This window comes from Stenella coeruleoalba (assembly GCF_951394435.1).
Source record: "Stenella coeruleoalba genome assembly, chromosome: 4".
In the NCBI taxonomy this organism is placed as follows: domain Eukaryota; kingdom Metazoa; phylum Chordata; class Mammalia; order Artiodactyla; family Delphinidae; genus Stenella; species Stenella coeruleoalba.
Window position 1 is genome coordinate 25,537,834 of NC_137149.1, and position 14,546 is coordinate 25,552,379.

Consider the following 14,546-nt stretch of genomic DNA (forward strand, 5'->3'; position numbering starts at 1 on the left):
CATTCTTTATTCCTTTCTTCTTCTCCTCTTTTTCTTTCTCCTTCTAAGAGTAGTTCTTAGAGGGATATATCTTGAAGGGTCTGTTAAAATCAAACATGTTTCTTTAAGATTGGAAGGTTGGAGTTACTTTTAATTTCTATAACACATTTATATTAAGAAATATGCTAGGGCTTCCCTGGTGGCACAGTGGTTGAGAGTCCGCCTGCTGATGCAGGGGACACGGGTTTGTGCCCAGGTTCGGGAAGATCCCACATGCCGCGGAGCGGCTGGGCCTGTGGGCCATGGCCACTGAGCCTGGCTCCGCAACGGGAGAGGCCACAGCAGTGAGAGGCCCACGTACTGCAAAAAAAAAAAAAATAATAAGAAATATGCTAATCTTTGCAAATGAAATAACCATTTCTCTCTTCAGTGTGAATTATCTTGAAATGTTCAGAGTCAATAATCCGTTGAAACGTATGTATGTAGAAATATAAATATTGAAATATTGACTTTTATTTCTTATACTTCTAAAAAATTTTAAGACATAAGTGAAATTTTATGTTGGATCAATTCTAGGAAAAGTACACAAAGAAATATTAGTTTTAACCTAATATTGTTACAAATAAAATCTACCAGGTAATTAAAATAATAGAAGGAGGAAAAGCAGAAAATAGAAGTTAGATGAACTTGCGGCCAAAGTCTCTGGCAGAACACTGGCTGTGAGAGAGCACGGGTTCTGAACCCGCATGCCCAACTTTGAGCACTGGTTCCGAACCCGCATGCCCAACTTTGAGCACTGGTTCTGAACCCACATGCCCAACTTTGAGCACTGGTTCTGAACCCGCATGCCCAACTTTGAGCACTGGTTCTGAACTCGCATGCCCAACTTTGAGCACTGGTTCTGAACCCGCATGCCCAACTTTGAGCACTGGTTCTGAACTCGCATGCCCAACTTTGAGCACTGGTTCTGAACCCGCATGCCCAACTTTGAGCACTGGTTCTGAACCCGCATGCCCAACTTTGAGCACTGGTTCTGAACTCACATGCCCAACTTTGAGCACTGGTTCTGAACTCGCATGCCCAACTTTGAGCACTGGTTCTGAACCCGCATGCCCAACTTTGAGCACTGGTTCTGAACCCGCATGCCCAACTTTGAGCACTGATTTGCTAGGATTTCCTCTGTAGTCTCAGAAAGATCACTTAAACCCTTTGATCTTAATTTCCTTTTCTTTAAAAATTAGGATGAGTTCTTAGTACCTAATCAATACAACAAAAATGAACATAAAATCCCATGGCAAAGTTATTAAATAAATTCACATTTAGATTCAACAACATCATGTGTTTAAAAAAGATCAGTCATTGACCAATCATTCAATATATGATACATTTTTTAAAAATAAACTTGTATATCTCAATAGTGAATTCCAGTCTAATGATGGGTTTTAGATTGAGTGGCAGAGTAATATAATTATATTAGGTTTGGGCAAATATTCCTTACTTTTGGCATCTGAGGACATAGATGTATGCATATACCAACTTATTAGTTGCCCAGGACCAAAAAGTAGTGCTGGGGGGCCTCTAATTATTTCACAACAATTACGTCATTGGTGTTTAAATCTGGAAATGTACCGGCGGCATACAAATTGGTAATGTTAAGCATGATCCGACTCTTAGTATCTTTTGTCTGGTTCCAGCCCATACTCAGAAAAAATGAAGACATAAAATTGCCTTTTATAGGAAAAATATGAGTAGATTCCAAAGCACATAAGATGAGCCATCAAAGATGCCTTCCCCTTTTTTCTATCTATCTTCACATTTTATGAGAACTAAAAGCCTAATCAATAATTTAACAAACTAATGGACATATTTTTAGACACAATGGACTCTTTCTGAAAAGCAGTACACTGACAGGGCCACAGAGGCAAAAATGGAAACTAACTGCTAATATTTAATGTTTGTCTTGAAAAGTTCCGTGCTGTGTCATGAGCACAGGGCAAGCTGCCTTAAAACAGAGTACATCTCTTCTTTCTCTGCAGAGCTATTGTTTCTGTATTTGTTATAATAATGTGTTTTTCCTATGAGCTATGTATCCAACAACTCTGTAAATGATATCATTTTTAGAGGCACCATAAGACACAGAACTGATATCCAAATATTTAATGTGTACTTTAAATAAGAATGCGTGCTCTAAAAAGATTTTAAATTCTAATTTAAGATACTATACTTGATATTCTGGTTATGGATATTAATATCCATACAATTTACAATGACATTGTGCTTGCCATACAAGTAGGAAAAGCCAGAAAATTATTCTGGTATTGGCAGTCTGAAAATATTTTAGCTCAACTTAGAGAGGGTTGATGCTTCATTTTCTGGATAAAATAAAGCCTTTGTTTTTTATTTTATTTTTCCCTTTTTCCTTTATCCTTTCTACTTAGTAAGAGAGGCAAAGTAAAATGCTGTACAAAACAATTGTATGACTTGCAGCTAAAGACTCAGAAGAACAGCCACTTGCCCACATTTACATAATATTGATACTATCCTGTTTGTCTCTACAACAGGCAGTGCTTTTACCCACATTTAAAGATTATCCTTAGAGTTCCATTATTTTTATGCAATTCCCTATTATCAAGATTTATACATCACTTTATTTAAAACCTCCTTTTTCCTTGGACTCTAGACACATCATTAAATGGATTTATTCAACAGGTAAATGATCTTCCTAAATTTAGAGCATGCATATTGCATCTGACATTGAGAAATGCTGTTATATATTTTTAATGAATAATTAGACTATGAGAGTGCCTTCAAGATTGGTTTTTAATTTTTACAACAGGTAAAAGGTAGAATGTAGATTTGTTTCTTGTTCGGTTATAATGGAGTTGAGAGTGTTGAGAGTTGAGGAAGGGGCATGAGAGTTGAGGAAGGGGCATGTGTCAATGACAAGGTGGGGGGCAGCCCAGAGGCCAGCTTGGTGATAGAAGCCCGACCTCGGTGACCCCTCTGGAAGGCCTGCTGCAGGTGGCCTGCTGACATTAGCATTTTATATCTTATTCTTAAACTCATCCATTGAACACGGTGTCATTGCCCATGTTTATCATGTGAGAGGTAAACTGCTGCTTGTCTGAATCCATGCAGATCTCTGAGCTGCAATATTTCAAGGTACAGTGGGTTTGCATCTGCAAACCATTTGCACCAATGTAGCACAGTCATACCTTTTCTAGATGATGCTTTGGGGAGTACTGAGCCAGAATAGTCTTACTGTATCCTTAAGGAAATAACAAAATAAATAAATATATAATAGCACAGAATAAGTGGAGGAACATACACTGTCATATAAAAAATAATAGCAATATGCTATGTCTGTGAGAAATTATTTGCAAATATTTCATACTGCATTTCTTTCCACTTCCCTTATTTATGCTTCAAACCTCATACATTCTTAATTTGTCTTATTCTTCCTACACTCTCTGAACAGGTTTTGCTTTTCCTTTTTATAAACAAGCCATGTGGCCAGAAATACTAAAACTAAAATGTTCTGTCTGCACAATAGCTGCTTTTAGCAAGTCAGATATGCACAGTTAAGCTGTGCTTGCAGAATCTTTCTTCTGAAAGTGCAGTCAATTGACCATGTACCAGCACGAATATATTTCTAACCAGTAAAGCATGTACACATGCTACCCTGTACACAGTGATTTCAACTGTTGTGGCCAGGGTGCTCATCTTTTTTCTTGGCAAAGGAACATTTAAATGCAGAAGCATGCCTCAGCTTAGAACCATGCAACATCTCCAGACCCTGCTTTCTTCCAAAGGTGGATTTTCCGTTTGCCCTGCATCAGTGTTACACTTCCTTCAGAAAGCAAGGCTTGTTCTCCTAAAGAGATTCTGGATAAATGACTTAGAATTAGTGGCCGCAAAATCATTTAGAAGCATTGCGGCAACACCCTAACAAAATGGTATACATCTGCCCATGATATAAAAATAATTTTTACAGCATTCTTCAAGTAGTATTTTTATTTACAATTTTGGCAGATTTTAGACACTTACAGGTGCCTTAAAATTCCGTCTTAAAATAACAGTGCTAGAGGGCAGGTGGCAGATTTCTAGGACGTTATTGTATTTCTACAGGCATTCAAGCGCTAGCCGGGTTTTTCAGTCCCAAGAAACTATAATTATCATGGAGAACACTGCTTATACTGTCTTATTTCTTAATTACAGTAGCAACATGAGATAAATGCATACTTATTGGGATCAAATGCATATTATTTTGTGGTGATTACAAAGAAGTTCTCATGACAATGATTGCAATTATATGGTCATCAAGTACTGATACTATGTTATGTTCTAAAAACTCTATAATTAAAGTCCTGCCAAGAGGGCACTTCCTATTTGAAAAAAAGAAAAAGAGCTTAAGAGTGAGGGAGAGTTTGGCCAATGTAAAAATCAGTGACGTAGTTACCCTGAGTCTGTTCAAGTGATTCCACATGAATCTTAAGATCATTTTATCAACTAACATTTGAGGGCTTTAATTTAAATTTCTATCCAAGCAAGCTATGTAAAGAATATTCTTTAAAATAGCTTTTCTCTTTTTTTGACCTTCAGAATAAAAAGCTTTGAATATACCCTGGGGGGGGGGGGGGGTGGAAATGGACTGGAAATATGATAGGAGTGATACTGCCTTCAAAGATAAATTTGCAGTCTGTCAGTAAAATTCTTTTCAAATATTATAAATCGTTGTCTGAAAAGTTTTCATGTAAGATTCCAAAAATAATTTATTCTGTCATTCTGATTTTTTAAAAAAAGACTTTAAGTTGCCAAGATAATACTTACATAAATTTTCCACTTTCTTCTATAAATAGATACTCTTTGTCTTTTATTTTCAAAACGGCAAATGGAAAACAATGATGGATGTCAAACTCTATACATAAAACTATTTGGGTGAAGGTTTCAGATATATCATGTGTCAGATTTGCCTAGCTTTTAAATTCTGCTCTGCCATTGACTAGATGTGAGACTTGAACAAATTATTTCACTGTGCCTCAGTTTCTTCATCTGTAGAAGGGGACAATAACTGTACCTACCTTATAAGACTGTTGTGAGGACTTAATCATTCCATACAAGTAAAGGGCTTAGATTTATGCCTAGCACATAGTAAGCTCTATATACTTTTTAGGTGATATTTACAGGGAATAGGCCAAGTTCTCCCACTCTCTTCCCCACCTTCAACCTTGGTGAGGAGTATCTTTAATCATCTTAATGGGCTTTCCTCAGAGGATCCTTTTCAGCATTCTAGTAAAGGGCATTCCATGAACCTGATACCTTTGACTTACACTACCTTATCAGAATGTTGTTTTTTTAATTCTTATGCAAACTAATGCTCTATTATTTTTTTCTTCTAGTTTTATTGAGATATAATTGACATACAGCAGTGTATAAGTTTAAGGTGTGATTTGACTTAACATACATTATGAAATGATGACCACAATAAGTTTAGTGACCATCCATCATTTTATATAGATACAGAATTAAAGAAATTAGAGGGCTTCCGTGGTGGCGCAGTGGTTGAGAGTCCGCCTGCCGGTGCAGGGGACACGGGTTTGTGCCCCGGTCCGGGAAGATCCCACATGCCGCGGAGCGGCTGGGCCCGTGAGCCGTGGCCATTAAGCCTGCGCTTCCGGAGCCTGTGCTCCGCAACGGGAGAGGCCACCACAGTGAGAGGCCCGCGTACCACAAAAAAAAAAAAAGAAAGAAAAAGAAAAAACGAAATTAGCAAAGAAATATTTTCTCCTTATGATGAGAACTTAGGATTTCCTCTCTTACCAACTTTCATATATAACATAGAGCAGTGTTCGTTATCTTTATCATATTGTGCATCACATCCCTCATAGTTATTTAGCTTGGAACTGAAATGTTGTACCTTTGGACTACCTTCATCCAATTCCCCCTCCCCCAGTACCCACTACCTGCCACCGGCTCTGGTAGCCACAGATCTGATCTCTTTTTCTATGAGTTTGTATATTTGTTTGTTTGTTTGTTTTTGAGATATAATTGGCCTACCACACTATATTAGTTCCTGGTTCACAATATATTGATTCATTATTTCTATACATTTAAAAATGACCACCATGATAAGTCTAGTTACCATCTATCACCATACAAAAATATTAAATATTTATTGACTGTATTCCCCACACTGTACGTTTCATACTCATGAGTCATTAGACCATACACACACAAAAAAAGCAAACAAGTTTTCTTGAGTTTGATTTCATTTCAACCTGTATACATATCTATACCAAAAAAGGTCTGGAACAGTTTTTTAAATTTTAGAACTGGTCTAATTCTGGTTCTTCTCTAGGTTGGGGGTTATTGGATTATTGGATTTGATAGTTTTGATTCCACAATGGGGGAAAAAACTGATATGTAAAGTAATACCATACTTTTAATGGGCAGTGAGGGGATGCCAATCCCAATTTCAATTTTTATTTTAAGAGTGAGCTTAAGAGTGACTTTGAAATAGAAATCAAATGTGTGGCTTTCTACCTGTATTAGTCTTTGCAAGCTGCCATAATAAGACAGCACAGACCGGGTGGTTTAAACAACGGACATTTATTTTCTCACAGTTCTGGAGGCTAGACGTCCGTGATCGAGGTGCCAGAAAATTCAGTTTCTGGTGAGACTTCTCTTCCTGACTTAAAGACAGCCGCCCTCTGGCTGTGTTCCCAATTGGCCTCTTCTCTGTGCATTGCAGAGGGGAGGGATAGAGAAAGAGACAGAGAGAGAGGGAGAGAGAGAAAGAGAGAGGGAGGGAACGCACTGTGGTGTCTTTTTATAAGGGCATCAGACCTATCAGATTAGGGTCCCACCCTTATGACTTCATTTAAGCTTAAGTACCTCCTTAAAGAACCTATCTTTGAATACAGTCACATTGGGACACACAGTTTCAACATATGAATGTGGGTGCGGTGTACACAATTCCATCCATAACACCCCACCTGAAATGATAATGTACTTCTCATGAAATTCAGCGTTTAGGTGAGGTACTTCCTAGGGCTTCTATGCCACTTTTGAGCATATGCATATGATATTTATGGTCATTTTTATTTATTTTTCAGATCAGCATTTTCATGACCCATTTGTCAAACTATGGGAATGACCGCCTCGGGCTGTACACCTTTGTGAACTTGGCCAACTTCGCGCAGAGCTGGACCAACCTGAAATTGCAAACTCTGCCTCCAGTGCAACTAGCCCACAAGTACTTTGAGCTCTTCCCTGAGCAGAAAGACCCTCTCTGGCAGGTAACACTGCACATTCTCACCTGGGCTGAAAGAAAAGAAACTAGCAATTTGTGAGTGCTGAGTTTGTGTTAGGAACTCTGCTGGAGATACTAAAACTGTCATTTAATGCAAACTTCTTTTTTATCCAATAGTTTCATTCTCTTCAATAATATTTTTTATTTGTTTTATGGATTAAGTGTTCGTATTTTGGATTTGTTTTTCTGGGATTTTGTTAGTTGGTCAGTCAGTTTGGAAGTTTTGCGTTGAGGATGTTGTTTTATTGTTGGTTTTTTCTCAGAGCTAATCACTTTGGCTTGCATTTAGCGTGGGCACTAACTAGCAGTAAAATGGTTAGGCATTGGGTATCTAGGAAGATAGAAACAAAGGACCACAATAATCTAAGAGCATAGAATTAGACCCTGATGTGTGTGTGTACAACACAGATAGTCTAAATAAAAAAGGGAAAAGCAATTTTTACTTCATGCTCATACAGATTCTATCTTTAAGATGTCTTTGTGCATTTTTTTTAATCTAATCTTTTGCTAGGATCATATCTATTAATAAAGAAGGAATTGTCAGTTTTAGGATTGCTTTTATGAATAATTCAACTTTATGTGGGAGCTACTGAGCCTCAATGCATGAAAATGTAAATGAGCTGCTTCTTACCATTTATCTAGGAAAATGCCACCTTCCACTTTCTCGGTTCTTTATGCATCAGATTACATTGACCCACACAATCAATAAGCTAGCTGCAGAGAGCAGATCATATGGTCTCCTGCTAAGTAGTCAGTAGAGGGCTAGCATCCTCATTAATGAGAAATCACTGCAAAACAGACTTTTTACCATCCTATCTCCCTCTCCTGTGTTTCTATTCCATAATTCATGTTACATGCCCCTCTGTGTCTATATGGTCAGGAATTCATCCACTGTATGTTTATTGAGCATCTACTATGTATAAGGCAAGGCTAGTTGCTCTTGAGAATGCAAAGAAAAACAAAATGCAATATTTTCTCTCAAAGTCAGCAGAACATTTCCTTGTTATCCTTATTCACTGCTATATATTTCAAAATGTGTTTTAAAACTGCTACAGTAAGTCATACTTTATTTTGATGATTTATTCAGCAGCTTGACCAGCTATATGTTTGGTGTATATATTAAGTAGACGAATAAATAGATAAAGACATAGTTCTTGTAGTGTATATAGTCACACCACGTAGATGTTGAATTTCATAAAGGCAAAGCTTTTTCTCCCATAAGTGGTAGTTACTCAGAAGTGCTCACATACTTATAAAATTGATAAATCATTGACAGTAAATCAGTTCTTTTTTCACACGTTTATTTATATCTATAATTCATGGTTACAGTAACAATAAAAAGTAAGCAACTTAACAAATATGGCAGACAGATGATCTAAAAAATGAGTCAATGGCCCCAAGCTCTACTCTTTCTTTTCCTTCATAAAAAAAAAAAAAAAATGTTTTTTTATGAAGAATTTGTATTTCTTAATATTGTGTGAGTTTTTATAAGTAAAGAATTGTATTTATTGATACTTTTGGTATCAGTGACACTGTTCATCTTGTTAGGGAATGAATATAATCAAAGACATGCCAACTCCAATAAGGTTTGGTTAATATGATTATTTTATTTTATTTTACTTTATTTGTTTTTTATTCATTTTTATTGGAGTATAGTTGCTTTACAATGTTGTGTTAGTTTCTTGCTGTAAAGCAAAGTGAATCAGTCATACATATACATATATCCCCTCTTTTTAGATTTCCTTCCCATTTAGGTCACCACAGAGCATTGAGTAGAGTTCCCTGTGCTGTACAGTAGGTTCTCATTATGATGATTTTAAATACGATGATCGAATGCTTGTTAAATATGAAATACTGTGCTAGTTGATTGGAGGTATAAATGAAAATTAGAATGAGAAAGTAGAATTATTCCTTGAGAACTACGTCACTTTGGAAGACATGAGAACATATACATACACAAACAAAACATTTGTGAGTGTGACTTTTAATTTTGAATAGCATCATAGAGGTAAATTCCTAGGGAGTTCTTAATAAGTGATACAATTAATCAGAAGAGGCTTCAGAGAGTTCACAGATTTTTGTTATTGTTGTCATATGTATGTCTATTATCAAAACAGCTTATTATAAGAGTATTTAAGTAACACTCAAGAGTAAATGTTTACTAAAAGACTCCTGTTTTATCACATGAATTATATCCTTTATATGGTTTCTCTTTTTAAATTTATTCATTTTATTTATTCTTTTTTTTTTTCTTTCTTTTTGGCTGTGTTGTGTCTTTGTTGTGGTGCGTGGGCTTCTCACTGTGGAGGCTTCTCTCGTTGCGGAGCATGGGCTCTAGGCACGTGGGCTTCAGTAGTTGTGACACGTGTGCTCAGTAGCTGTGGTGCACGGGCTTAGTTGCTCCACAGCATGTGGGATCTTCCCAGACCAGGGCTCGAACCCGTGTCCCCCGCATTGGCAGGCAGATTCTTAACCGCTGCGCCACCAGGGAAGCCCTATATGGTTTCTTTTGACTGAAAAATAAAGTTGCAAACATTTCCCATTAACAAAAGTGCCATATATTCTCAAATATATTTAAGAAAGAAAACAAGGAATAGAAAGCAAAATAGTGGTTAAGTTGAACAGGGAATTATTCACATACATGAGATTTTGAGAATAGTAGACTTACTGAAACAAATCTGATAAACTTTGCCAGTCATAAAGGGTGTTAGAAAACTGCAAATGATCAGGTAAAGATAAAGTGCATAATACTTTTGAGTTCCTTTCCCTGGTGGTTTTCTCCTCTTCTCATATTTGTATTTCTAACATCAAGTAAAACAGCTAAAGGCGTTATCATCATGTCCTTTATACAACATGAATTTAATTTTACAAAAAACATTTCAGCATAACCAACACTAATTAAATGTTTTTTGTTTTTGAGGGTTTTTTTGCGGTACGCGGGCCTCTCACTGTTGTGGCCTCTCCCGTTGCGGAGCACTCCGGACGCGCAGGCTCAGTGGCCACGGCTCACGGGCCCAGCCGCTCCGCGGCATGTGGGATCTTCCCGGACCGGGGCACGATCCCATGTCTCCTGCACCGGCAGGCGGACTCTTAACCACTGCGCCACCAGGGAAGCCCTAATTAAATGTTTTTTAGTCCATTCATCACAACCCTACAGAGTTAGGATCGATTAATATTATGTCACTGCCATTGCTATACATTCTCTAAATTAAATGTCGCAGGTACTTTATTGTATTTATAAACATACCTTTTTATTTAGTGCATTTCACTTTTAAAAAGTTATCTTTCCTTAGATTTTCAATTCACACTGTTTTATTACCACAAATAAAAAGAAAACATGCAAAATGATAATCTTAACATCTATTTAATTCCCTTTGGTTCCTTATGTAAATTTTCATTAGCACCAACTACCATATATGTGAAAACTGCTTTGTCACCTAATTAAAAAGTGCAATATGAATATCTGTCAATGGACAGCATGGTAAGTACAATGCAGAATGTATGTGTGCCCTTCACTGGAAGTGGAGTCTTTCGGAGTTGTTTACTATGAGAATATGTGCTGAGGACACACACGGAACTCTATCCCTAGAGTATATCCTCCTCAGTATAGTCCCTGGTGTGTAAGATTCTTAAAATTATACTCATGGGTTTCTGTTAATTCATGTCCCTTTTTGTTTGGGTAGAATAATCACTACAAAGCATAAAAGAATAAGGTTTCCTCTTTTTTTTTTTTTAACCTCTTATTATAGAAACCAAAACCACAACATGGAGGCAGTTGGAAGGTCAGATTCTTGCACATTCACTAATCAATGCTTTTAAGCTCTCAAGCTGTCAGGTTAGCTCAGTCTCAATCTTCAGTCAGTCACTCCAGAGTCTCACTATCAATAAACATGCCAAGCGTGATGTGGTTTCCTGCTTGCCTGTGTGACCAAGACTATGGTCAAAGAGCTGCAGTTTCAAAAATAAAAAGAGCTTCAGTTTCTCTCTTTCCAGGCCAGTGTCTCCAGGATTAAAGAAGTAGGGAAGTAAAGCCACAGTGTGCTGACCTTAGGGAGTTAGTACCTTAGTTGATTGTAGCCGTGAAATCATCCAACTCCAGCTTAGAAACGATGAGATTTGAACGTCTGTGACATAAACATATCACAGGGTCTAGTGACATACACATTGTAGATTCTATTAGTTTGTGTCTATTGAAGGAATGCTGATGCAGAGAATTACAGTTTGTAAGAGCAGGAGAAGTTAGGGACATCTAGCCCAACTTACTCATTTTAGACACTTAAGGAGGTGAAATGTCTTGTTCTAAGTCACGTGGCTTATTAGGGACAAGTCAGGACTAAAGTTCAAGTTGCCTTATTTCTAAGCCAGTGTAGTCCCAACCACACCAAGATGATAGTTTTACATTTAGAAAAATAAATCTACTTCTACCATCGACTGTCTGTGTAGAATGAAATATCAGGAATACCTTGTGACCTCTGAAGAATCTGATGGGGTATTCAGTGTGAGCTTTTGCAACCTATGCTTCTGAAGTACCTACATAATAAAAAGAAAGGTCTTTGCCTTCGTGTAATTTACAAACCATAATAGCATCTGGTTATGTGAACAAAATGACATCAAAAATTTGTCTTCAAATTTTTTCCTCTCTTTTCCACTCTATACCTATTTATCACTCTATTATTGCACTTACCTTATGGTATTGCAGACACTTGTGCTTGTCATACACCAGCTCATGCAGTTCTTAAGGAGTGAGACTGTGTTTATTCATTCGTGTTTGTAACCTAGAACCTAGCGTAGAACTTACTGAGGTTTTGTCATGGAAAAACTACTTGCAGGTAGCTCATAAAATAAAATAAAATAAAATAAAATTAAATTAAATTAAATTAAATGTAAATTGTTATAATACTTTCATACTTTATGAATCAAAATCATCATAAAATAAGTATATTTTGAACCCCTAATCCAAGTATAACAATAAAAAACTGAATTTTTTGTGTGTGCCCTACAGAAATGTCTGATAACTTTAATTTCATACTAAAAATGTCATACTATGAGTGAATACATTATATGAGACCAACCTATTAATAAGAGTTTAAAAATATAGTTTCTTTCATTGAGTTGGTTATCCAGATTCCCTGACAGGATATTCTTATAACAGTAAGTAATAATATAAGGTATTGTATGCGAGAGTGTGCAGTTATCTGTTTGAAGATACCCAGAGCTACAGAGTAAACTTGTCACCTTCTCCTGGGGTCAGTTTTGCTTTTGAGACTATTTCATTGGAAAATACAAATAGTATACATTTATTGAAATAAAGGTGGTGTAATATGGTGAAGAATGCATAGGGGTTTAGGATAAATCAGAGGTAGTCTGTGCTTAAAGCAACTCTCGTGGCATTATTACCCCGGATCCACACATGAACCACAGGTCCCTTTTACCCACTTCCACCCCCAGAGGTTGGCATTTATGTGCCTCTGTAATCAGAGTACTTTGGTAGAAAAGTCTGAGTATGAATCAGACTATCAAGTGCTACAGGAGTTCTGTGGAGAGAGCATTCATTACGGATCAGTGCACGCAGAAAGGAAAGGCGTTTCCAAGGAGCTGAAGGACTCCCTAGCTTACATGGTGTACAGGTAGAGTCGAGTCTCTGTAAGGATGGTGTGTGTCTCAGAGTTTCTCCATATGGATTTGCTGATTGAAGCACTGAGAATACACATCCGTAACCTATTAAAATTCCTCATCAGTGTCCGTGGATTGTATTAAGCTTAAATGACATTGAGAGACAAAAAAACTGAAAGTCACCAGCTTGTATAATGCCGATTTGGAAAAGGATTTTGTTTAAAGACATGTACATGCCAAAATTAATAAGCAGAAGAAAATTTAACCCAACACATCCAGATAGTAGGAAGCAGAAGAATTTAAAAAGAAAAACAAAAATATCTTTCGTAGCATTCTCCATTAAACAGTGAGGTCAGAACAGCAGAAAGCAAGCAGGGGTGGATAGAGAGAAAACCAGTAACCTGGGAATGTTTCTAATTAACAAAATAATCCTTCTACCATGAGCACTGGGCATTTTTAATGTTTCAGCTATTAAGGTCTAGAGATCGCCTCGTTATCTGGAAAAGGCACATGACTTGAGAGGGGATAATCAGTCTAACTGATAATTCCATGGTGTTCTTCTCAGGGAAGGATGTGTAGAAGCAGTGAGCAGAGCAGATTCTTAGTAGAGAAAAGGCAGGTAGGTTGGAATAAACAGATCTAATGAGAACCAAAGTTATCTTCATATCTTCTATAAAAATATGAACTTCAGGATAAGGTCAGTAGTGTGATTTTTTTTTTTTTTAGTATGTGTTTTTAGCTTGATTATGAATTTGTAATTTTTACTCAGAGAGGGAGAATCTGAGTGCTCATACCCTTCTACGTAACATGATGTCATCAGAATTTACTGCCCTTTCTAAGTCTGGTTCATAACCTCAGGGAATCTCCTGTCCATTTTGCTGATGTCTACTTAAAAGTAAATCTGGGGCTTCCCTGGTGGCGCAGTGGTTGAGAGTCCGCGTGCCGATGCAGGGGACACGGGTTCGTGCCCCAGTCCGGGAAGATCCCACATGCCGCAGGGCGGCTGGGCCTGTGAGCCATGGCTTCTGAGCCTGCGCGTCCAGAGCCTGTGCTCCGCAGCGGGAGAGGCCACAGCAGTGAGAGGCCCGTATACCACAAAAAAAAAAAAAGTAAATCTGCCTCACCTCATCATATATTCCATGTACAGAAACCACTTGCATCCCCTTTACCTGTGTGAGAGCTAGTTACATGCATTTTCACTACACTGGCACTGTTATCATATACACTGCCTAAAGCAGTTTTAACTGAGAATATTTTCAAAGTTTCAATATGTCTATAATGCTAGATACTAAAAACAGTAAATTACTTTGTGTAACAGTTTCAGATATGTGGGGAACAATCAGATAGGGATATAATTGCTTTGTAACTTTCTGACCTTTAGAATTAAAACCGTAACAATGGAGCAAAGTATGAAAGTGTATGCAAATGTATCCTTTTTTTTCATAATCATTGCAGGATCCTGTTTCTCTCTCTCTTTCTGTCTCATACACACACACACACACACACACACGCACACAATTTAACTGCAGAGACAATCCCAGCTTTGGATTTCAAATCTGAAACTAATGTGCTGTGTCACCTTCAGCACAACCTAAATAAAACACCTTGCATCTCAGCTTCCTCAGCTATAAAGAAAGGATAA

At 37.3% G+C, this 14,546-nt stretch overlaps 1 protein-coding gene across 4 annotated transcripts in view; it reads left to right on the forward strand.

Annotated features, from left to right (window-relative positions):
• NDST4 (N-deacetylase and N-sulfotransferase 4) overlaps window positions 1-14,546 on the forward strand; it is a 246,565-nt gene that overhangs the window by 184,765 nt on the left and 47,254 nt on the right. For all 4 annotated transcript variants that reach the window (XM_079919073.1, XM_079919075.1, XM_079919074.1 and 1 more), the window contains one exon: window positions 7,095-7,277. In XM_079919073.1, the coding sequence (XP_079775199.1) occupies window positions 7,095-7,277 (183 nt within the window). The remainder of the gene's footprint in view (window positions 1-7,094; window positions 7,278-14,546) is intronic.